This window comes from Rhinatrema bivittatum, chromosome 7 (assembly GCF_901001135.1).
Source record: "Rhinatrema bivittatum chromosome 7, aRhiBiv1.1, whole genome shotgun sequence".
Taxonomy (NCBI): domain Eukaryota; kingdom Metazoa; phylum Chordata; class Amphibia; order Gymnophiona; family Rhinatrematidae; genus Rhinatrema; species Rhinatrema bivittatum.
Genome location: NC_042621.1, coordinates 33,488,220 through 33,513,791, shown reverse-complemented (window position 1 = coordinate 33,513,791; position 25,572 = coordinate 33,488,220). Strand labels below are relative to the sequence as shown.

The following is a 25,572-nucleotide window of genomic DNA, read 5'->3' as shown; positions in this document are numbered from 1 at the left end:
CCGGTAAGAACTAATTTTCCTTTCTTGTTCATACCTCAGGATCAGTCCAGATAAGTGGGATGTACCCAAGCTACCCTAAACTGGGCAGGAACCCTAAAGACCCGCTCGTAAGACACTCTCGCCAAACGTTGCGTCCTCTCACGCCCAAACATCCAGCTGGTAATGTCTGATGCAAGTGTGAAGCGTAGACCATGATGCAGCTCTACAAATCTCCTGCAGCGACACCAATTGACACTCCACCCAGGAGGCAGCTTGCATCCTAGTAGAATGAGTTTGTAACCCTGCTGGGACTGCACACCCTTTACAAGGACAGGCAAAAAAAATTGTCTCCTTCAACCAGCAAAAATTGTAGCTTTAGAAGCCTGACATCCCTTCTTCGCTCTACTGAACAGAAAAAAAGAGATGATCCAAACAACAAGAACTCTTTATAATCTTAAGATACTGCAATAGAATTCAAACAAACATCAACTAAATGAAGGTCTCTCACAGGCGGCGTCCCCTGCGACCAATTTGGAAAAGCAAGAAGCTCCCATCTGGTTCACATGGAAGGGGGGGCCTGTACGCAGCGTCACACCATCATTCATAATCCTCAAGAAATGATCTCTACATGACAGAGCCTGAAGCTCCGAAATCCATCTAGCCAAACAAATTACCACCAGAAAAAGCAAGGCACGATCCTTCACCAATATCCCCAGCAAAGGCTTAAAAGGAGGACTACACAGCACCTGTAAAGCTAAGTTAAGGTACCGCTCCGGACATGATTTCCAAACTGGAGGTTGCAAATGCTTAACCCCCTTCAGAAAGCAAATGACATCTGGATGAGAGGCCAAAAATCTCCCCGCAACTTGCCTCTAAGGCATCCCAAGGCTGCCACCTGAATCCGCAGCTAATTATAAGCCAGTCCCTTTGATAAACCCTGTTGCAAAAAGGCTAAGATGTGAAGAAGGTCCATCTGCAATGGATCCAGACCTTCGTCCAAACACCAGGACTCAAATTGCAGCAAGGTGGCAATAACTGGCTCAGAATACCCTTTCAGCCATAAGCGTCTCCTCTCAAAAGCCAAGTCAAAAGGCTAAAGTGATACTCCCAGTCTGAGAAGATGGGTCCTTGCCAAAGCAACCCTTGCAGATGAGTCAACCTGAGGCCAGTCTATTGCGAGATGTACAAAATCCGAGAACCATGGACAGCGTAGCCACGCCGGAGCCACCAGAATCACCTTCCCTGGGTGGCCCTCTATACGACGCAAGACACGTCCTATGAGAAGACATGGGGGAAACATGTAGAGCAGGATCATTTTTGGCCAAGATAAAACCAGAGCATCCATTCCCTTGGACCCGACCTCCCGCCTATAACTGAAGAACCTAGCTGCCTTGGCATTGCTGCGTGACACCATCAGATCCAGCTGCGGGTTATCCCACCTGGCACAAATGAGGTCAAAGGCCTCTGAGGATAACTCCCATTTCCTCTGGTCTAGCTGTTGCCTGCGGTAGTCTGCCTGTACATGGTCAACTCCTGCGATATGTGATGCTACTATTCCTTCTAGATGCAGTTCTGCCCAGGGAAGCAGCTCCGGAGCCTCCAGGGCCACCATGCAACTCTTCATCCCTCCTTGACAATTGATGTATGCCACCATGATTGATTTGTCTGAGAATATCCTTACCATTTTCCCTTGAACCTTAGGAAGGAACAACAGCACCACTCTGCCCACTGCCCTCATTTCCAGGTGATTGATAGACCAGGACACTTCCGATGTCGCCCACAGACCTTGCACCATCCGTTCCTGACAGACCACAACCCCCAATCTCCAGGTCCACTCCCTTTTCCAAATTGTGGTGTGACAGCCACCATGAGAGATTGGATCTGGATACCGCCTGCAGATGTAAAGGAAGATGATACTCTTCTGACAATGGATCCCAATGGGATAAAAGCGCCCTCTGCAGTGGACGCATGTGAGCAAACGCCCAAGGCACCAAATCTAGCATGAACGCCATGGAGCCCAGCACCTGTAAATAATCCCAAACACTGGGCACCAAAAGGTGTAATAGATGAGTCATTTGCGTCTGCAACTTCACTATGCTGTTTGAAGTCAGGTATACCTGGCCAATCCGAGTATCGAATCGTGTTCCCAGGTATTCCAAAGACTGGGCGGGTACTAGATAACTGTTTTCCAGGTTAATTACCCAACCCAGCAACTGCAACCTTTCCATGACCCGTCGAATCAACTGACAGCATTCGTCCTCAGACTCTGCCCAAATGAGCCAACCATCCAAGTAAGGATGAACTAGAATCCCTTTCCTTCTGATGGCTGCCACCACCTCCACCATCACCTTCATGAACGATGTGACGCTGTCATCAGTCCGAAAGGGAGAGCCCGGAATTGGAAGTGCTGCCGCGAGCCGCATGCTGGCAGGATCCCCCTCGGTAAGAAGTCGAAGCCACTGCAACTATACACATGGCCCAATCGCAGCGCCACACAGTTATGCAGGCTCGCAGAGACATACAATTGCAGGAGCCCTGCTGCCGGTGTTAGCCACCCTCCTCGAACTGCTTCGGACCCCAGGGCTGATGAGGGGCTGTCACTCTCTCTCTCCGCGGCACGACCAGCTCCCGCTGAAAACTTGCAGTGCCCGACAGGTTTTTCAAGCTGCTAAAGCCTTCCTTGATTTTTTTTTTTTTTTGAACAATTCAAAGGCCAGCTCCCTTTCAGGAGATAACTCATAACAACAGGCATACTTCCCTGAATCCAGGCGAAGGTACTGGGGAGGAAACCACAGAAGGAGAGAGAGCCAGACCCCTGACTATAAATCCCTCCGGATGCAGAAGACAGAGATCAGACAGAGATCACCAACCCTCTGCTTGCCCAGCTGTACCTGAGGGATGGCCCACTAAGGTGCCTAACACTTCATAAGAACATAAGAACATAAGAAAATGCCATACTGGGTCAGACCAAGGGTCCATCAAGCCCAGCATCCTGTTTCCAACATTGGCCAATCCAGGCCATAAGAACCTGGCAAGTACCCAAAAACTAAGTCTATTCCATGTTACCATTGCTAATGGCAGTGGCTATTCTCTAAGTGAACTTAATAGCAGGTAATGGACTTCTCCTCCAAGAATTTATCCAATCCTTTTTTAAACACAGCTATATTAACTGCACTAACCACATCCTCTGGCAACAAATTCCAGAATTTAATTGTGCGTTGAGTAAAAAAGAACTTTCTCCGATTAGTTTTAAATGTGCCCCATGCTAACTTCGTAGACTGCCCCCCTAGTCTTTCTATTATCCGAAAGAGTAAATAGCCGATTCACATCTACCCGTTCTAGACCTCTCATGATTTTAAACATCTCTATCTTATCCCCCCTCAGCCGTCTCTTCTCCAAGCTGAAAAGTCCTAACCTCTTTAGTCTTTCCTCATAGGGGAGCTGTTTCATTCCCCTTATAATTTTGGTAGCCCTTCTCTGTACCTTCTCCATCGCAATTATACATTTTTTGAGATGCGGCGACCAGAATTGTACACAGTATTCAAGGTGCGGTCTCACCATTGAGCGATACAGAGGCGTTATGATATTTTCCGTTTTATTCACCATTCCCTTTCTAATAATTCCCAACATTCTGTTTGCTTTTTTGACTGCCACAGCACACTGAACCGACAATTTCAATGTGTTATCCACTATGACACCTAGATCTCTTTCTTGGGTTGTAGCACCTAATATGGAACCCAACATTGTGTAATTATAGCATGGGTTAATTTTCCCTATATGCATCACCTTGCACTTATCCACATTAAATTTCATCTGCCATTTGGATGCCCAATTTTCCAGTCTCACAAGGTCTTCCTGCAATTTTCACAATCTGCTTGTGATTTAACTACTCTGAACAATTTTGTGTCATCTGCAAATTTGATTATCTCACTCATTTGATCCCTGAGGCACTCCACTGTCCACTCCCTTCCACTGAGAAAATTGTCCATTTAATCCTACTCTCTGTTTCCTGTCTTTTAGCCAGTTTGCAATCCACGAAAGGACATTGCCACCTATCCCATGACTTTTTACTTTTCCTAGAAGCCTCTCATGAGGAACTTTGTCAAACGCCTTCTGAAAGTCCAAGTATACTACATCTACCGGTTCACCTTTATCCACATGTTTATTAACTCCTTCAAAGAAGTGAAGCAGATTTGTGAGGCAAGACTTGCCTTGGGTAAAGCCATGCTGACTTTGTTCCATTAAACCATGCCTTTCTTCTAATGCTGAATTTCTTTTTTTTTTTAATTTCTCTCAGTCTGCAGGTCTGCACCTCTACCATCTGCTGGAGACAGAGAAATACTGAGGACTGCAGGTGGCACTCTCGGTTATGTAGCAGTGCCTAAAGTTTTTATTCTTTGCCTCCATCTGCTGGTAGGGTTGCAAAACCCACTTGTCTGGACTGATCTGGTATATGAACAGGAACCTTCTGTTATCTATAAGAAAATTATTCCTTACCTGCTAATTTTCGTTCCTGTAGTACTCTGGATCAGTCCAGATCGTGGGTTATGCCTCCCTTCCAGCAGATGGAGACAGAGAAAAACTTGTAGGGCGTCCTCTGATAACCAGTTGCATCCCCTGTATCCCTTCAGTATTAAGAATATCAAAGCAGAGAAAACTGATGAATGGATCAAAACAGACTCCAAAACTGCGGAGTAACTATATACAGAATTGAAAACACTTGCAGACACAGGAACTCGAGGAGTCGAGAATCCTTGCATTTTCTGAGTTGCAACCTTGAGCTGGCTATCAATATATCAAGACAGAATACAAGAACCATAGGGTGGGCGTCTGGACTGATCCGGTGAACTACAGGAACGAAAATTAGCAGGTAAGGAATAATTTTCTTTTCCCTGTTTGTACCTGGATCAGTCCAGACCGTGGGATATACCAAAGCTTCCCTAAACAGGGTAGGCCCCAGATAGCCCCGCTCGGATGACCTGGTTGCCAAAAGAGCCGAAACCTGGGGGTTGTAAATTTAAACGATAATTGCGCAAATGTGTGCAACGATTTCCATGTTGCCACTCTGCATATCTCCTGAGGAGACACAGCTCAACTTGCCGCCCAGGAAGTCGCTTGTGAATGAAGAGGGTGCGCCTTAATTCCATCCGGAGGACGCTTACCAGTGCCAATGTACACAGCCAATATTGCTTTGACCCAACGAGCGATCTTGGTTTTAGAGGCCTTGTTTCCTCTCTTGAGACCGCTCCAGAGAATAGATGATCCGACAGACGAAAATCATTGGTGACCTCCATGTAGCACAGGATAACACGCTTAACATCGAGCCGCCGGAGCTCTCTGGATCCTGCCTCCGGAAAGGCTGGCAGTTCCACCGACTGGTTTAGGTGGAAAGTTGACACCACTTTAGGAAGAAAAGATGGTACTGTAGTCAAAGTTACCCCAGAATCTGTGAAACGGAGGTACGGCTCCCTGCAGGATAGGGCTTGAATTTCTGAGATCCTGCGGGCCGAAGTGATCGCCACCAGAAAAACGGTCTTCAAAGTTAAATCCTTGAGAGTAGCTGTCAGCAGAGGCTCAAAAGGAGGTTTGCACAGGACCCGAAGAACCAGGTTGAGACTCCACGAAGGACACAGAGTTCTAACCAGTGGTCATGCTTCACTCCTCTCAAGAACTGCGCAACATCAGGATCTGAGGCCAGCTGAGCCCCGTCTTGACGCCCGAAGGAGCCAAGGGCCGCCACTTGAACCCGCAGAGAATTGTACGACAATCCCATACTGAGGCCCTTCTGCAGGAAAGCTAGGATATGCACCACCGAAGCACGATGAGGGGCAACCGCCGCCTCTAAACATCATGCGTCAAAAATCTTCCACACATGAACATAAGCAAGAGAGGTGAACGTTTTCCTGGCTCGAAGAAGGGTAGAAATCACTTCCTCCGGTTAGACCCTTCTCCTCAATCGCTGCTTCTCAAAAGCCAGGCCGCAAGACAGAAGTGATCTACTTGGTCGAAAAATATTGGACCCTGCCGAAGAAAATGCTGAAGATGGCCCAGACGAACTGGACCGTCCACTGCGAGGTTGACTAGATCTGCTAACCACGGCTGTCAAGGCCACTTCGGCGCCACTAGGATCACCCCTCCTCGGTGGACCTCGATCCTTCGCAGGACCTTTCCTATAAGAGGCCATGGAGGGAACACGTACAATAGATCGTCCCGAGGCCAAGGAAGAACCAGGGCATCCACCCCTTCCGCTCCGTGCTCCTGTCTTCGGCTGAAGAAGCGCGGAGCTTTCGCATTCCGCTGAGTAGCCATCAAGTCGAGATGAGGAGTCCCCCACCTGCGAACTAGGAGCATCATTGCTTCCTCGGATAGTTCCCACTCGCCAGGATCTATGCGCTGCCGACTCAAAAAATCCGCCTGCACATTGTCCAGTCCGACGATGTGAGACGCCGCCATGTCTCGAGAGACATGGCGACTCTTCGTTCCCCCTTGACGATTGATGTACGCCACCGTGGTGGCATTTTCAGACAGGATCCTTACCGCTTTGTGGTGAACCATTGGGAGAAACAGTTTCAATGCCAGACTAACAGCCCTGGTTTCCAGGCGATTGATCGGCCATTTTGCCTGCTCCGCAGTCCACAGACCCTGAGCTATCTGGAACGAACACACAGCCCCCCAGCCGGAGAGACTGGCATCCGTGGTCACGACCACCTAGTTCGGCATTTCCAAGTCGACACCTTGTAGCAAATGCTGGAGACTGAGCCACCAGTCCAGGCTGTCCTTGCAAAGTCCTGCAGCAGCAAGGGAGCTTGGAACTCCTGCGACAATGGTTTCCATCTGGAAAGTAACGCTCTCTGCAGTGGGCGCATATGCACAAACGCCCAGGGCACTAAGTCTATAGTGGATGCCATGGAATCCAGGACCAACAGGTAATCCCAGGCCATGGGAAGTGCTAGACAACGGAGGCGTTGCACCTGGGACATGAGATTGAGTGCCAGGTCCTGCTGCAGGAAGACCTTGCCCAGTCGGGTATCGAAAAGGGCACCCAAGAAATCCAACAACTGCGACAGCACAAGGCAGCTCTTGGCGAAATTCACCACCCAGCCGAGGGAGCTGAGGAGGGCCAACACCCTATCGACTGACTGGCGACAGAGATCCTGGGACTTCGCCCGAATGAGCCAGTCATCTAGGTAGGGATGAACCAAGATTCCCTCCCTCCGGAGCGCCGTTGCTACCACTACCATCACTTTGGTGAAGGTCCTGGGAGCGGTCGCCTGCCCAAATGGCAGAGCTTGAAACTGGAAATGCTGGCCCAGGATCTTGAACCGGAGAAATCGCTGATGTTCCCAGTGGATGGGGATGTGGAGATAAGCCTCCATGAGATCCAACGAGGCCAGGAATTCCCCTCCGCGAACGGCCGCTATGACGGACCGCAGTGTTTCCATTCGGAAGTGGAGAACCCAGAGAGCCTTGTTGACGGTCTTGAGGTCCAGGATCGGACGGAAAGCATTGTCCTTTTTGGGAACCACAAAGTAAATGGAATAATGGCCTAACCCATGCTCCTCTGGTGGGACTTGGCAGGATGTCCCCGAGGTCGAGGAGCCTGATGAGGGTCTGACGCACAATTTGTTGCTTCCACAATGATCCACAAGGTGAGAAGAGGAACCTGTCTCTTAGAGGCTGAGCAAATTCTAAGATGTAACCGTGCTTTAGAATATCCAGTACTCATTGATCCGAAGTGATCTTGACCCACTCCTCGTAAAATAGGGAGAGGTGTCCCCCCACTCTGGGAACCGGGGAGCGGGTCGGCGATCCTTCATTGGGCAGATTTTGTAGCGGGGACCTGAGATGAATCATCCCGGGCGGGTCGGCGACCCCAAAATACTGGGACAAAGCTTGGGACCGTGAAGACAGAGGCTTCTGGGACACCGGTCTTGATTGCCGAAAACGCCTTTGTCCACGAAATCGATTCCTTGAAGTGTTGAAAGACCGGAAGGTCTTTGGCCGATCCTCAGGGAGCTTATGTACCTTGTTCTCCCCCAGGGATTTGATGATCTTGTCCAAATCCTCGCCGAACAGAAACTTGCCTTTAAAGGGGAAAGAACCCAATTGAGACTTGGAGGAAGAGTCCGCTGACCAATTCCGAAGCCAGAGGAGGCGCCTAGTCGAGATCACTGACACCATTGAACGTGCCAGGACTCGTAAGAGATCATACAATGCGTCTGCCTCATAGGCTATCACTGCCTCCAGGCGTTCCGCTTGTTGAGCTTCCTCTGGTGGGAGCTCCTGAGCCCCAAGCAGCTGTTGGACCCATTTTAAACCAGCCCACTGCATGAGGGAACTACATACCGCCGCCCGGACTCCCAAAGCAGACACCTCAAAGAAACTTTTGAGGTACACTTCCAACTTGCGATCTTGGAGGTCTTTTAAGGCGGCTCCGCCCGTGACCGGTATGGTAGTCCTCTTGGTGACCACCGTCACCGAAGCATCCACCTTAGGCACCTTAAGGAGCTCCAGGGCATCGCTCGGGAGAGGATAGAGCTTATCTATTGCTCTTCCAACTCGTAGACTAGACTCCGGAGAGTCCCATTCCTTGGATAGCAACTGTAGAAGCCTTGGATGAAGGGGAAATGTCTTCGCCGGCAGACACAACCCCGCTAATACAGAATCTCCTTTGATAGCTCCTGAACTTTCCCCCGAAGGATCCTGAGGTGCCTCAAATTCAATTCTGAAAGGACATAGGGAATAAGGTGCTCCAGCTCCTCTTTCTGAAATAGACACAAAACTCTAGGATCATCCCCTTCCAGCTGTGCACCTGAAGCTGGATCATCTTGATCCTGATATGGGTCCGCCAGGGATGGATCATGCGAGCCAGAAGGGGTGACTACCCGAACCCGGGAAGTCCCCTGAGGGCCCCCTAAAGCACCCTGGGAGCCATCCACCCGACTCACCTTAGCGGGAGGGGGTGCCGGAGTAGAGCCATCCTGATTCATGCGTGCCAGATATTCATTGTGCATGAGCACAAAATCCATAGAGAAAGCAGATGGGGAAGGGGGCCCCGAGGGAGGTGCAGCAGGAGAGGGTCCCAGGCCTGGCCCCCCGCGGGGGGGGGGGGGGTCCTACGGAGTTAACACGGGAGGTGCAGGGAAGGAATCCACATGTAGGCTGCCATTTTGCTGTGTTTCAGAAGTCCCCCGAAATCAAGATAGCCGCCGTTCCCGTGCTCGGCGCGAACAGGGCCGACCCTCCTGACGGCCACCGCGCTTGCGAACGCAAGGCCTGCCGATCCACTGCTCTCAAGGGGCCCTCCCCACTGGGGAGGCACCGAGAGCAAATCCCTTCGCGGGAGAGCCTCGTCCTGGGCTCCCCGCAGGTGGAGCATCGCGCCGCGCAGCACGGGGTCGAAAACACGGCTGACATGCAAGAGTATACCCCCCGAAGCCTGGCAGGAGCAGATAAGCCGGACTAACTTCCGCTCCGAACGAATAGTGCAACCGCCTGTAAAGACAAATACAGGGACTGGCTGAGGAAAGCCGCGTCCCAGCCAGCATTGCCCCGAGGAAAAAACTTCTCCGGGCAGCCAGTTGCAGTGCAGGGGAAGAGGCTGGACCACCAGCTTACACCCCCGCGAGCCAGGACACTGCTAACAATCACCTACCTGATACTAAAACAGGTGAAAATGCAAAATCTCTCTTTGCCTCAGGTCGTCTTTGTTATTATTTTTATTGTTTACCAATAGACAAGAGGGAAACTAAGTAGGAAAACTTTTCTCAAAATCTTTTTAATTTACAATTGATCCATTCAAAGGAATAACTTAATGTGGGAGGAAATAGGGGAACAAAACCCTCCCTAACTTTCCTGCCCCAAAACTAAATTTCTGCTAAAGCAGGACTGCAGGTTCTGCCTTCCTTCATGGTTGTTCAACCAAGCTTACCCAGAATAAAAAGCCATCAATCCGTGCCAAAGTAGACCACATTACGTCTACTCCTTTTCCTCATATTGAGGAGCTATGTTTTGTTATACTCCCTCTCCTCACTTCGAGGAACCTCGTTTTGTTATCCTGTCTTTTCTCAGCTGCCTTTCGTTACCCCCTCTCCCAGTTTTGACTTCCCTGTTAAAATGTAATTTTCCAAACTTAACCTGTTTACTGTAAACCGACATGATGTCCCCAACTAATGCTGGTATATAAAAATGTTTAATTAAACAAATAAACAAACAAATAAATAAATAAATAAAATCTGCTGGAGTCAGAAGAATACTGAAGGGACACAGGGGGTGCAACTGTTTATCAGAGGGCGCCCTACAAGTTTTTCTCTGTCTCCATATGCTGGAAGGGAGGCATAACCCATGGTATGGACTGATCCGGGTACGTACATGGGACACACATCCATATGTAACCCAGTTAACCACCTTGGGGCCCACCTGAACACTGCTGTTTATTTATTGACCTTGAGCTGCCACTGGAAAGAAGTGAGCTAAATCCAAATATTTATTTGTTGTATATCACCGGGAGTGGGGCCTGGCTTTGGAAAGTGGTTTATAAGAATTTGTAAATAAAATACATTTATGAACTCTGTGGGTGGCCAGCCTCAGAAGTTTCGCTGAAATCCTAGTGTACCACATTCACTTCTTGTCCTTAATCTAAATCAATCATTGGTATGAATATTTCATTGCATTTACATGTAAAGGGCCCTCTCTCCCAGCCCCACCCAGGACTGAAAGGCAGACAGCCAGATTATTCTGCGTCCTTCCAGCCAGGAGCAGATATACAGGATATGGAATACAGGATCTTCTATATAAAAGGGACAGATGAATGTGGTGAAGTCTTTCAGCTAGGAGATGTACAGGTCATGTGGCATGGGACCCTCTGTATAAAGGGACAGATGAATATGATAAAGGTGCAGATGTCAACAACCCATAGTATTGCACATGCTGTATAAGTGATAGCTGAATATGGCAAATAGTGTGTGTTACCAATACATTCCAGCTTCTTCTGGGGACACTGCTCCAAAGTGAGGAGTCTCAGCTCCTCCACTGCGGCCTTGTATGGATAGCAGCTGGCCAGCGGCAGGGCAGTCTGTGGGAAGAGATTTGGTGTCACACCAAAGGCAGATGGGGAGGCATTCTTGTAGAGCTCCATGCTCTTCAGCAGCGACACCTCCTTAAACCTGTAAATTTTCCTATACAAGAGAAGAGAAAAAGCAGTCTGAGCAGATTTGTAGGATAAAGGCCAACCTGAGTTGAGGGTTAATGCTGGGACCTAGCCAATCCGCAGCCCCTCCACACGTCCAGGTCAGAGTATACTGTGCAGCAGGAACATACAGGGCAAGGTACTGGCATTCTGTGCTTTACCACAAGGAGGAGTTGTGGCAGGCACTTAGGGCAGAGGACCCGCCTGCCCAGTCTGGTTTCTAGGATAGCCACAATATCTGCATGCACATTCACTGAAGATATCCTAAAAAGCTGACTGGCTAGGTATGTCCAAAGAATCGGGTTGAGAATTACTGGCACAGAGGTGGCAGGAAGGTCAGGAGGTACAGCACCTTTAAATTTTTCAAGGTTATAAAATGCCGTTACCAATGAAGGGGAAAAAAAATCTGCCATAGTCTGCTTCATTTCTGAGGTGTGTGCGCTATTGATAAAGACATGTTAGTTTTAAAAACAAAACTCTTGTGTATTTTTTTCTCTCAGTTATTCCTGCTAGTCACTGAATCACGGGACAGTTTGCCACCCTAGAGGGAGGTCTCCCTCTTTCTGTGTCAAAAATATTGTTCACGTTTCCTCTCCCCAAACCTTCCAAGGCTGTGCGAACCTGAGCATGATTTGGCCATGCTTACAATAATGTGGATAATTTAGGAAAAGGACTGACACCAAGTGGGAAAAGTAGCTGCTACACGTTTGCGAATGTTACCAAACGCCTCATGAATAACAGCAGCATTCGTTAGATGCTGCTTCAATCTCATTAGCTGATGACACTAATATTGTGATGTCACAGACCTGTTGTAATTCCTGGGAATAAAGGCAAAATAACACTGGGAGCTCGATAGGAAAATTAGTTCTTACCTGTTAATTTTCGTTCCTGTAGTACCACGGATCAGTCCAGACCATGGGTTGAGCCTCCTGTCCAGCAGATGGAGACAGCCTATATCAGGACAGAGCCTACCCTGCCGCCCTTCAGTATAACCATTGTCAAAGCAGCAAAAGGCATAAGGTCAAGCAAGTAATAATATAACTATTAAAGTCATTGAACAATCAAACAACAGAACAATTGCATGAATTGTATAACTAATCGCTCTTGAATGACTACCCCTGATCATCGTAAAAGATGCTTCCGGTGTCTTCAATGAGAATTCAAGATAGCCATGCAGACACTCCTAAAAGAAGGAGAAAACAGAAAGTAGTTCGAACGGACAGACTGAGGAAAACACGGGAGGGCGTCTGGACTAATCCGTGGTACTACAGGAACGAAAATTAACAGGTAAGAACTAATTTTCCTTTCTCTGTACGTACCCGGATCAGTCCAGACCAAGGGATGTACCAAAGCTTCCCTACAAAGGGTGGGACCGAGACAGTCCCGCTCGAAGAACCTGTCACCCAAAGGAACCGAACACTGGCGCCTGGACATCCAGGCGATAATGAAGAGCAAAGGTATGCAGGGATTTCCACGTAGCAGCCCTGCGGAGACCGCTTGACTCTCCGCCCAGGAAGTAGCTTGAGAACGTAAGGAATGCGCCTTCAGGCCCTCCGGGACCGCCCGGCCCTGACAGATATAGGCTGAGGAAATCGCCTCCTTCAACCATCGAGCGATCGAAGTCTTAGAGGCTTGGTTACCCCTATTCGGACCACTCCACAGGACGAAGATATGGTCGGAGACCCAGAAGTCATTGGTAACCCTGAAGGTAGTGGAGTAAAACGAGCTTCACATCAAGGCAGCGAAGATCACTTCCCACAGGGCCCACAATGTCCTCAGGAGAGAATGCGGGAAGCTCTACAGACTGATTGACATGAAAGGAAGAAACAACCTTCGGCAAGAAAGAAGGGACAGTTCTGAGAGACATTCCCGAATCAGAGAACCGCAGGAAAGGCTCCCGACAGTATAACGCTTGAATCTCCGACACCCGTCTGGCGGAACAGTTAGAAACCAGGAAAACTGTCTTGAGAGTCAAATTCTTAAGGGTAGCCCGACAGAGGGGTTCGAACGGGGCTGCACACAGAGCCCGAAGAACTAAGTTGAGACTCCATGAAGGACAAATGGCCCAGATGGGCGGCTTCAAATGCTTGGCGCCCTTGAGGAAACGGACGACATCCGGGTGAGAAGCCACCGCATGACCATCGATGGTGCCCAGGAGGGAACCGAGAGCGGAGACTTGAACGCGCAACGAACTGAAAGACCCTTAGAGAGGCCCTTCTGAAGAAACGAGAGAATCATAGAAACTGATGGCGAATGAGCCGAGGCACCCGAATACGCACATGCATTTTCAAAAATCTTCCAAACACGGACATAGGCTAGAGAGGTAGCTTGCTTACGAGCCCGAAGAAGAGTGGAGATCACTTCTTCTTTGTAGCCCTTTTTCCTCAATCTGCGCCATTCAAAAGCCATGCCGCTAGACAGAAGCGATCCGCCTGGTCGAAAAATACGGGAGGAGGTGGCCAAGGTGTAGAGGACCGTCCGACGCCAGATTTACCAGATCCGCGAACCACGGTCTGCGGGGCCACTCAGGTGCCACGAGAATGACCGGCCCCCAGTGGAGCTCTGTTCGTCAGCACAGAGGAAACACGTAGAGGAGAACGTCGTGAGGCCAAGGGAGGACCAGAGCATCCACGCCTTCCGAGCAATGCTCCCTCCAACGACCGAAGAATCTGGGAGCCTTGGCGTTGCTCAAGGTTGCCATCAGGTCCATGTGAGAAGGACGACACCGGTGAACAATCAGGACCATCGCTCCATCGGACAACTCCCACTCGCCGGGATGAAGGCGTTGTCGACTGAGGGAGCCGGCTTGCACGTTCTCCTTGCCCGCTATATGGGAGGCCGCTGGATGATCCAGGTACCGTTCCGCCCAGGCAAAGAGCCTGCTGGCCTCCAGTGCCACCAGACAACTCCTGGTACCCCCCTGACGATTGATATAGGCTACCGTGGTGCAGTTGTCACAGAAGACACGCACCGCCTTGCGGTGGATTAGCGGCAGAAAAGCCTTGAGGGCCAGGCGCACTGCAAGAGCTTCCAGACGATTGATGTGCCAGCGTGACTGGGCTGGGGACCTGCGTCGTCTGGGACTGACAGACTGCCCTGCGTCGTCTGGGACTGACAGACTGCTCCCCACCTGGAGAGACTGGCATCCATCGTAATTATGACCCACTGCGGAGTCAGCAAGGGCATCCCCTTCAAGAGATGCACCGGAGACAGCCACCATTGTATGTCTGTGATGGTAGAGTTGGAGAGTGGTAAAGTCACCTGGAACTGTTCAGACACTGGCTTCCAATGGGATAACAACGCTTTCTGTAATGGTCACATATGCGCAAAGGCCCAGGGGACCACGTCGATAGTGGAGGCCATAGTCCCCAGAACTTGCAGATAATCCCACGCCGTGGGAAGAGAGAGAGAAAGAAGATTGTTCACTTGGTCGATGAGCTTGAGTACCCGAGCATCCGGGAGAAACACTTTCCCGACTCGGGTGTCGAAGCGAGCTCCCAGGAATTCCAAGACCTAGGGGGGCTGGAGATTGCTCTTGGGGAAGTTGATTATCCAGTCGAGGGAGGTGAGGAGAGCTAGGACCCTGTCGACGGCTAGCCTGCAGAAAGTTGGAGACTTGGCCCGCACAAGCCAGTCATCCAGATAAGGGTGTACTAGGATTCCCTCCCGGCGAAGTGCGACCGCCACAACCACCATGACCTTGGTAAAAGTGCAGGGAGCAGTGGCGAGGCCGAAGGGCAGAGCTTGGAACTGAAAGTGTTGGTCCAGGATGTGGAAGCAGAGATACCGCTAATGCTCTTGATGAATCGGGATGTGAAAATAAGCCTCCGTCAGGTCGAGGGAGGCCAGATATTCGCCTGGACGAACCGCCGCAATGACCGCCCTCAGGGTTTCAATTCAAAAATGGGGCACCTGGCGGGCTCGGTTGACCCTCTTGAGGTCCAAGATTGGACGAAAGGAATGGAATACTGGTCGGCGCCTTGTTCCTCCACTGGCACCGGGACTATTGCTCCAAGAAGCTGGAGCCTGTCGAGGGTCTGACAGACAGCAGGCCTCTTTTGTCGGCCGCAAGGAGAAACGAGATAGAGATCCGTTAGGTCCCTGGCAAATTCTAACGTGTAGCCATGTTCTATCACTTCGAGGACCCACTGATCCGATGTAATTTGGGCCCATTCCTCGCAAAACAGAGAGAGACGTCCACCTAAGTTTCGCACGGAGGAATGGACTGGCCGGATTCTCATTGGGTAGCCGAATTGGCGGACTGATATTGCTGATTACCCTCTCTGAAGGCACGACGGCCCCGAAAGGAATGAGATCAAGACTGCGACCGGGAAGTGGTCCCTCTTGGGAAGGAACCCCACGCCCTGCTGTTGTACCGGCGTTGCCCCCAGAAGTGGGTACGTGTTGGGAAAAATGACTTAGCCTGTTTAGGACGGTCCTCTGGCAGCTTGTGGACCTTGTTCTCACCCAAGGATTTAATAATCTGGTTCTAGGTCCTCTCCAAAAAGCAACTTACCCTTGAAGGGGAGCGTGCCCAGCTGGGCCTTGGAAGAAGAGTCTGCAGACCAGTTAGACAGCCAGAGGAGGCATCTGGCCGACACCACTGAGATCATTGCCTTGGCCTGGACGCGAAGCAAGTCATAGAGGGCATCCGCGCCTTATGCAATGGCGCCTTCTAAACGCTCCGCCTGCTCAGCCTCCGCAGACAGGAGGTCCTGGGTGCTGAGTAACTGTTGGACCTACCTAAGACTTGCCCGCTGCATGAGACTGCTGCAGATCGTTGCCCTAACTCCCAAGGCTAATACTTCAAAGATCCGCTTAAGGAAAAATTCAAGCTTGTGGTCTTGGACATCCTTCAGAGCTGTGGCTCCCACCAAGGGATTGTAGTATGCTTGGTGACCACAGATATGGAAGAATCCACTTTGGGAATCTTCAGCATGTCCAGGCAATCTTTGGGGAGCGGATAGAGCTTGTCCATAGCCCTATCGACTCGGAGACCGGTCTCTGGAGCTTCCCATTCCCGTAAAAGAAGCAGTTTATGCATGGGATGGAAGAGCACTAAGCCCCACCAGGACTGGGTCCGCGTTTACCGTCATCACGGCTGTCACCGTATCCTCTGGGGGGGCGTCGATACCCAATTCCTGCAAAATAAATGGAATGAGCGGTTCGAGCTCTTCCCACTGAAAGAGACGGAGAACCCGGGGATCATCCCCCTCTAGGGGAGAAGCAGGCAGAGAAAAATCCTCATCCGGATCCTGGGGGGGGTCCGCGGGAGGCTGAGGTGGATCTGGGGGAAGGGGTGCCCCCTGGACAACCCGGACCTGGACAGAGCCTGGCGCCTCCGGTACCACTGGGGGTAGCGGAGCGGAAACTCGAGGGATCTTTGGGGGAGGAGGACCCGCGGGAGGGTCCTCAGGCTCCTGCAGGCTGGCTAAATAAGATTTGTGCATTAAGAGCACAAACTCTGAAGAAAATAGGGGCCGAGAAATTTTTCCCGAGGGGAGGGGGCGGGTCCGGACCATCCCCCTGGGCATGCACCGGGCTCAAATCGGGGGGTAATACCTGAAAATCAGGGTCCTCTTCATCCTGGGGCTCTGAAACTGCATTGATGCTGACACCCAAAATGGCTGCCGTTCCCACGGTTTGTGGGGTCGGGAACGGCCTGGCCATGCGTCGGGGAGTGCGTCCCCGAGCTAAATTCTTCGGCGCTGTCGAGAAGGGGCCCTCCCCACCCGGCAAGCAGCCGGAACACAAATTATCGCGGGAGAGCCAGGGGGGCGGCTCTTCACAAGCCAGGCACACATTTGAACGCGGCATGAAGGCAGAGAAGCTGCCGCGAAGAAAACAGAAAACTGCTGATGAGAGAAAACCCCCAGGGAGGAGTGCAGGCGATCGAACCCTGCACTCTCCCGCTACTGAGCCACAAAGCTGAATAAAAACTCCTGCCTGCCTGGTAGGTCCTTCTTTGACTTTTTTTTTGTTTGTTTGTTTTTGTAGTGAATCAGGGGAATGTTACCTCCCTGCAGAATACCCGAGGAATGAAACTTCTCGGTTAAGGCAGGAGCCTAAGGGGGAGTGACTGGCACCACCAGTATCGCCCCTGTATACTAGCAAGGTCACCGGGAAGGGAGCCTAGGCTGACCAAATCAAGGGGCAAGCCCCCCTAGGCCCCCCAAGAGCGAGGGAAACAGATCTGTCTCCCTAACACAGAGGAATTTTTTTTTTTTAACTTAGAGAAAAAGTACTTGCTTGAGCTTGCCCCACGGAAGAGAAAAAGAAACCCCACAGGGAAAAGGGCAAGCTAACAGGGAACCGCAGGTTGAGCTGTCCTATCTGCTGGAGACAGACAAATACTGAAGGGCTACAGGGTAGGCTCTGTCCTGATATAGGATACCCTTTCAGTTTTAGTTTGTCTCCATCTGCTGGACAGGAGGCGCAACCCATGGTCTGGACTGATCCGGGTCTGATTAACATGAAAAGCAGAGACCACCTTTGGGACAAAGGAAGGAACCGTATGCAACGTGACTCCAGAATCAGATATTTGTAAAAACGGATCTCTACATGACAAGGCCTGTAATTCAGAAATCCATCTGGTGGAACAGATAGCCACCAAGAACACCACACTGAGAGTCAATCCTTAAGGATTGCTCTCTGCATTGGTTCAAATGGAGCGTCACACCATACACGCAGAACAAGATTAAGGTTCCAGGGAGGACACACTTTCTGCACCGGAGGACGTAAATTCTTAACTGCCCGCAGAAACCTCTGTATGTACGGGTGAGAAGATAAGGATACCCCTCAATCTTTCCTTGTAAGCAGGCAAAAGCCGCTATCTGCACTCTAAGGGAATTAAAAGTAAGACCTCTAGCTAAACCCTCTTGTAGGAAAGACAAGACTTGAGAATTCGAGGCACAAACCGCTTGTATTCCTCGGTCAGTACACCAAGCTTCAAACACTTTCCAAACCCGAACATAAGAGAGAGACATAGACTGCCGCCTGTAAAAGCGTAGCAATCACAGGCTCTGGATATCCTCTCCGCCTTAAGCGACGCCTTTCAAAAGCCAAGTTGCTAGACAAAAGTGATCTGCCTGGTCGGAAAATACAGGACCCTGACGGAGAAGATCCGGAAGATGACTGAGGTGCAACAGATTGTCCACCGCTAGATTGACTAGATCTGCAAACCACGGTTGACGCAGCCATTCTGGAGCTACTAGGATCACCTTACTGGGGTGTCTCTCTATCCGGTGCAACACTTTGCCCACCAGAGGCCATGGAGGGAAAACATAAAGCAAGATTCCTCGAGGCCAAGGCACTACTAGAGCGTCGACTCCTTCGGCCCCGTACTATCTCCTGCGACTGAAAAACCGAGGAGCCTTCGCCTTGAGCTGAGTTGCCAGCAAATAGACGTGAGGACAACCCCACCTTTTCCGGATTAGCCGCATCGCGGACTCCGCTAACTCCCATTCGCCTGGATCTAAGCTTTGATGACTGAGAAAAATCGGCCTGAACGTTGTCGAATCAAGTGCAGCTCCCCCCATTGAAACAGGTCCTGTGCTTCCAGTGCCACCTCCTGGCTCTTTGTGCCACCCTGACAATTGATATAAGCAACCGTTGTGGCATTGTCTGACGCAACCCTGACCGAACGACCCTGCATGAGGGGGAGAAAGGTTAGAAGTGCCAGCCGCACCGCTCTAGTCTCCAATCGATTGATTGGCCACGAGGCTTCTACTGCCAACCAAGTGCCCTGGGCCGACTGCCACTCACAAACTGCCCAACCAGAGAGACTGGCATCGGTAGTGAGAACCACCCACTCCGGAACCTTGAGACTGACACGACGCTGCAGATTGGACGACTGTAGCCACCACGAGAAGGTGCTCCTTGCCGACGCATTCAGTAAGGCTGGTAAATGAAAATCTTGCGACAGAGGATTCCATTTTTCTAACAGTGCCCTCTGGAGTGGACGCATGAGCAAAGGCCCAAGGCACTAACTCCAGGGTTGAGGCCATCGATCCCAGAACCTGCAAAAAGTCCCAGGCTCGAGGTACCTTCAACGACAACAAGCGGCAAACTTGTGACTGTAGCTTGATCATTAGAACATAAGAACATAAGAAATTGCCATGCTGGGTCAGACCAAGGGTCCAAGCCCAGCATCCTGTTTCCAACAGAGGCCAAACCAGGCCACAAGAACCTGGCAATTACCCAAACATTAAGAAGATCCCATGCTACTGATGCAATTAATAGCAGTGGCTATTCCCTAAGTAAACTTGATTAATAGCCGTTAATGGACTTCTCCTCCAAGAACTTATCCAAACCTTTTTTGAACCCAGCTACACTAACTGCACTAACCACATCCTCTGGCAACAAATTCCAGAGCTTTATTGTATGTTAAGTGAAAAAGAAATTTCTCCGATTAGTCTTAAATTTACTACTTGCTAACTTCATGGAATGCCCCCTAGTCCTTCTATTATTCGAAAGTGTAAATTGGAGAAATTACTTACCTGATAATTTCATTTTCCTTAGTGTAGACAGATGGACTTGGGACCAATGGGTATAGTGTGCTCCTGATAGCAGTTGGAGACGGAGTCAGATTTCAATCTGACGTCAGCACTACATATACCCGTGCACGAGGCTCTGTTCCTCAGTTTTCTCCTCGAAAAGCAATTATGGATATATGTGTGTTTGGATAATTTTGATTAATTTGATTAACTTGATTAACTTGAAACTTGATTACTCGGATTGGATGACGAGGTTTCTAGCTGGAGACCGCTAGGGCATTCAACCGAGAAGTGCCGAAACCTGGTATTATGGGTGTCTGAACTAGAAATAAGGGTTGGCTTACCCGTGCTTGTGTTGCACTCAGGAGGAGGTTCCCCAAGGGCTTCTTAATTGCGAGGCAGCCAAGGGCGGGGTACTGAGTCCAGCTGTCTACACTAAGGAAAATGAAATTATTAGGTAAATAATTTCTCCATTTCCTAGCGTGTAGCAGATGGACTCAGGGCCGATGGGATATACAAAAGCTACTCCCGAACCGGGTGGGAGGCTGCCCGTGGCCCATTTAGTACTGCCTTTACGAATGCTGTGTCATCCTTGGCCTGAACATCCAGGCGATAGAATCTTGAGAAGGTGTGGATGGAGGACCACGTTGCCGCCCGAAAGATCTCTGGGGGTGACAGCATCTTGGTTTCTTCCCAGGACACTGCCTGGGCCCTTGTGGAATGGGCCTTGACTTGTAAATGTGGGGGCTTGCCTGCCTCTACGTAGGCCGCCTTGATTACTTCTTTGATCCAGCAGGCAATGGTTGCCCGTGAGGCGCTTCCCCTTGCTTCTTCCCACTGTGAAGAACGAACAGATGGTCCGTCTTTCGAACAGGCTCCGATGTTTCCAGGTATCAGACTAGGAGTCTGCCGACGTTCAGGTGGCAAAGAAGGCGTGATTCCTCAGAGTCCTTATGCTCGTCTGGAGATGGCAGCGAGATGGTTTGGTTTAGATGGAAGTGAGAAACCACCTTTGGCAGGAAGGAGGGTACAGTGCGGAGCTGTATGGATCCCGGCGTGAATCTGAGGAACGGCTCCCGGCATGATAGTGCTTGAAGTTCGGAAACTCGACGGGCTGAGCAGATTGCCACAAGGAACGCCATCTTCAAGGTCAGGAGCCGAAGGCACAAACCGCGAGTTGGTCTGAATGAAAATCCCGCTAGGAAGTCTAACACTAGATGGAGATTCCATAGGGGTATTGGCCACTTTAGAGGTGGACGAATGTGCTTGACCCTTTTTAAGAAGCGGGAGACGTCTGGTGGGCCACTAGGCTGCTGCCGTCTACCCTGGGTCTGAAGCTGGCCAGGGCGGCCAGTTGTACCTTGATGGAGTTGAGAGACAACCCTTTGCTCATGCCGTCCTGCAGAAATTCCAGGATCATGGGGATTTTGACTGTCCATGGAAGGATGTTGCGGTCCTTGCACCAGGCTTCGAATATTCTCCATACTCGTATATATGTTAAGGAGGTGGAGAACTTGTGCGCTCAGAGCAGTGTGTCTATCGCTGGTCTTGAGTATCCACTCTTTTTCAGGCGAGACCTCTCAATGGCCAGACCGTAAGCGAGAATCTCATTGGGTCTTCATGGAGGATCGGTCCTTGCTGGAGTAGATCCCTGTGTGGAGGTAGATGTAGAGGGTTTCCCACCAGGAGTCTTTGCATGTACGCGTACCAAGGCCTTCTTGGCCAGTCCGGGGCTACTAGAAGTACCAGCCCTTTGTGGTGTTCTATCTTGCGGATGATTCCACCCAATAGTGGCCATGGAGGGAAGGTGTACAGTACATCCTCCTGAGGCCAGGTCTGGACGAGGGCATCGATTCCCTGGGACATCGGTTCCCGTCTTCGGCTGAAGAACTTGGGAACCCGGGTGTTGGACCTGGTTGCCAGAAGATCCATGGCTGGTGTTCCCCAGTGGTTTACTATCCGCTGGAAGGCTGTTGTCGACAGTGTCCATTCCCCTGGATCCAGACTCTCTCTGCTGAGGTAGTCTGCGGTGACTACCTGTGAGAGACATGCTGTGAGAGACATGCCCAGCCAGGCTCACTACTGCCACTTCTGGTGGTTCCATATACTTTTAAATAAATGCCCAATATATATATAAATGCCCAATATATATATAAATATATATATAAATATATATAAATGTATATATAATATATATAAGACCATTGACCCTGCACCGATTTCCGCAGAGACTGCTCCCCAGCTGGAAAGACTGGCAACTGTGGTAACTACTGTACACTCTGGTACTACCAAAGAGACTCCGCGGTCCAAATTGTCGGAGAGCAGCCACCCATCAAGACTGGATCTTGTGGCCTCTGTAAGAGGCAGGGGTAGATGAAATTGCTCGGAAAGTGTACTCCACCGAGAAAGCAACGCTGACTGCAAAGGACGAATGAGAGCAAAAGACCACGGAACCAGTTCCAATGTAGACGTCATCGATTCGATGACCCTCAAGTAATCCCAAACTTAAGGAGAATGTTTGGACAACAACACTTGACCCTGCAGCTTCAGAATGCGCTCCACCGTAAGGAATACTCTGCCCTGCTGTATGTCGAATAGGGCTCCCAGGAACTCCAATGATTGAGAGGGCACTAGAGGACTCATGAAAAGATTAACAAACCACCCAGCTCTGATTAAGCCCGATGAGGTAGGGATGCACCAACAGACCTTCCCTCCATAGCTGTGCTGCTACAACTACCATTATGTTGGTGAAGGTCCTGAGAGTGGTAGCAAGTCCGAATGGTAGAGCTCGAAACTGGTAATGCTTTCCCAGATTGGCGAACCTCCGAAACCTCTGATGATCATTCCGAACTCCGATGTGCAAGTATGCTTCCATCAGATTTAGAGACGCTAGGAACTCTCTGCTTCGAATGGAAGCAATGACGGGCTATAAAGTCTCCATGCGAAAGCGGGGTATGCCAAGACATCTGTTGATCCATTTTAAGTCGAGAATGGGTCGGAAGAGTCTTCTTTCTTTGGCACCACAAAATAAATGGAGTCACGGCCCTTTCTTTGTTCCGCCCGGGGAACTGGCTTGATTGTGCCAGGGTCGAGAAGGAGCCTAAAACGGCTCTCACCTTACTCTTTGTCTGTGGGACTGGGACTTGGGAAATTGCTTCTATTTTCCGTGTCTGTGGGTGGACTTTCCCTCTCCAAAGGGAGTATCCCAGATATTGTACTTCTTGACCCCCTAATTTACATTTCTTGGGGTTGGCTGTCAATCCAGTCTTTCATAGACTTGTAAGTACGGCCTGTAATTGCCTTAGGTGTGTCTCCCAATCTTCACTGTAAGTGACAATGTCGTCACTTACAGTGGAGATCAGCTGCATAACCCTGATGTGGGCATAGTAAGTGGTCTACCAAGCGTTGGAAGGTAGCTGGAGCCCCATGAAGTCCGAACAGCAGGACGTAAACTGGAAATGTCCCTTCGGTGTTGAAAAAGCCGTCTTCTCCTTCACAGTTGGCACCAGGGGAACTTGCCAGTACCCCTTTGTCAAATCAAGTGTGGAGATAAACTGGGCAGTTCCCAAGCGTTCAATAAGTTCATCCACGCGGGGCATCGAGTATGCGTCCAGCTTCAAAGCCTCATTGACCTTCCGGAAGTCAATACAGAACAGGATACTACCATCCGGTTTAGGTACCATTACAATAGGCGAAGACCAATCACTATTGGATTCCTCTATTACTCCAAGTCGAAGTATTTCTTTCACTGCAGCTTCTACCATCTGCCTCCTGGCTTCAGGAATCTGGTAGGGCCGTTGTTTAACTATTACTCCTGGGGTTGTAATAATATTGTGACAAGCTAAGTGAGTTCTCCTGGGCATAGTCGAGAAGACATCTTTATTCCGAGTCACTAGTTTATCCAGGTCCACTTTCTGAGTTGTGGAAAGTTGGTCCCCATATGGGATCATCTGGGGCTCGGAAGCTTGTGAAACGTCTGGACCAAAGTCTTCTTCTTGGACCAGACTGCAAGTTGAAGCAGCCCATTTTTTTTAGTAGATTCACATGGAAGATCTGGGCCTTCTTCCGTCTGTCAGGTTGGGCCACTTTATAATCACTGGGCCCATCATCTCCAGCACCTCATACGGACCTTGCCAATGGGTCAGCAATTTACTTTCTGACGTCAGTAGTAGCACTAGTACACGGTCTCCCGGCTGGAAGACCCGAGGAACAGCAGACTGGTTATATTGCCGGGCTTGGGTAGCCTGGGCCTTTTCCAGGCATAGTCGGGCAGCCTCTCCCACCCTCCCCAGTCAGTCCTGCACCTGGATCACATAGTCGGCCAAATTCCGTCCAGAATTGGGTTCCTCCTCCCAGGTCTCTCGTACTACATCCAGGACTCCCCGTGGTCTTCTACCATACAATAATTCAAACGGGGAAAACCCGGTCGAACTTTGAGGGACCTCTCGAATGGCGAACAATATAAATGGCAAGAGTAAGTTCCAATTCTTGCAATCTTCCACGATGAACTTCCTCAATATCTGTTTGAGAGTTTTGTTAAAACGCTCCACGAGCCCGTCAGTTTGTGGATGGTAAACTGATGTCCGCAGGGTTTTTACCTGCAATAATGTGCAAACTTGTTTCATCACTTTAGAGACAAACGGGGTCCCTTGGTCGGTTAATATCTTTTTGGCTAACTCCACTGGGAAATCACCTCCACCAAGGCCGTGGCTATTGTTTGAGTCTTCATATCTCGTAGGGGAATAGCTTCTGGATACCTGGTTGCATAATCGAGAATGACCAGGATATATTTGTTTCCGCGGCTAGACCTCTCTAAAGGGCCTACCAAGTCCATAGCGACCCTCTCAAAAGGTGTCTCTATAACACTGGGCAACAAATTTTCACAAAAGTCATGTTACTGAAATGAAATTAGTCAATTCTTATAAATTTCCATGTGCTAAACACGAATGTGACTGTGAAAATGCAAAATTGGCTCTAGTTTTTTTGTAATATGCAATAATATAATTACATCTTGAACTGTATGCCAATAGTAGGAGACCTACGGTTAATACCGTTTGAAAAATGAAGTAATAGACTACTTCTTAGATTTCTTTGCTTGTCTCTTGTACAACTGTTCAGGACCATCTCTGCAGAGTGTCCAGCAGTAGTCAGCCAGCATGAATATTTCAAATGCTCACCCTGACTGGGCTTCATATAGTACACTGCTAATGTCAGCTTACTCAGCAGCAGCATGGCAGTAGAACTGCATTGCATCAGAAAATGATGTAATAAACTCTGGATGATGTGTGCATGATGTAATAAACTCTGGATGATGTGTGCATGATGGTATTATGCAATATGATGCAATATTACATCATTCTAGGCTTATTTAGGATGTTGTTACAGTCCTACTGGATAAATTTACACGACTAAACATAGAAAGTGAACTATATTAAATATCTTCAAAACGAGAGCCAATAAAAACTTTTCATGGTCATATTCGTGTTCGGCACATCAAGATACTACAGAGTAGGACCTTTTTAGATCAGTAAAACTTTCATTGTTGCCCAGTGTAATTGGCATAGGCACTAGGGGAGCTAAGTGTGTTGCTGCCAGTCTGGTCAGCTGACAGGTAGGGCAGGACTGACAATAGTCCTGAACGTGTCGATACAAGCCAGGCCAATAGAACTGGGCTAAAATCTTTTCTCATGTTTTCTCTTCCCCTAGGTGGCCCCCCAAAAGGTGACTATGGGCGAGCCGCAACGCTTGCTGATGATACTGCTGGGGAACCAAAAGCTGCTCAACCGTTTCGCCCTCCAGATTTCCCTTTGCTACGCTGTATACTAGATTTTTCTTGAGTACAAAAAAGGGGGGGGCTGGCTTTTGACCCTCCATCCCAGAGACTAATTCCCCATCTATTATCTGTATATT

General features: G+C 49.8%; 1 protein-coding gene across 3 annotated transcripts in view; it reads right to left on the bottom strand.

Moving 5' to 3' along the window:
* VPS9D1 (VPS9 domain containing 1) overlaps positions 1 to 25,572 on the bottom strand; it is a 306,602-nt gene that overhangs the window by 68,840 nt on the left and 212,190 nt on the right. For all 3 annotated transcript variants that reach the window (XM_029608215.1, XM_029608216.1, XM_029608217.1), the window contains exon 12: positions 10,951 to 11,156. In XM_029608215.1, coding sequence (XP_029464075.1) covers positions 10,951 to 11,156 — 206 coding nt within the window. The remainder of the gene's footprint in view (positions 1 to 10,950; positions 11,157 to 25,572) is intronic.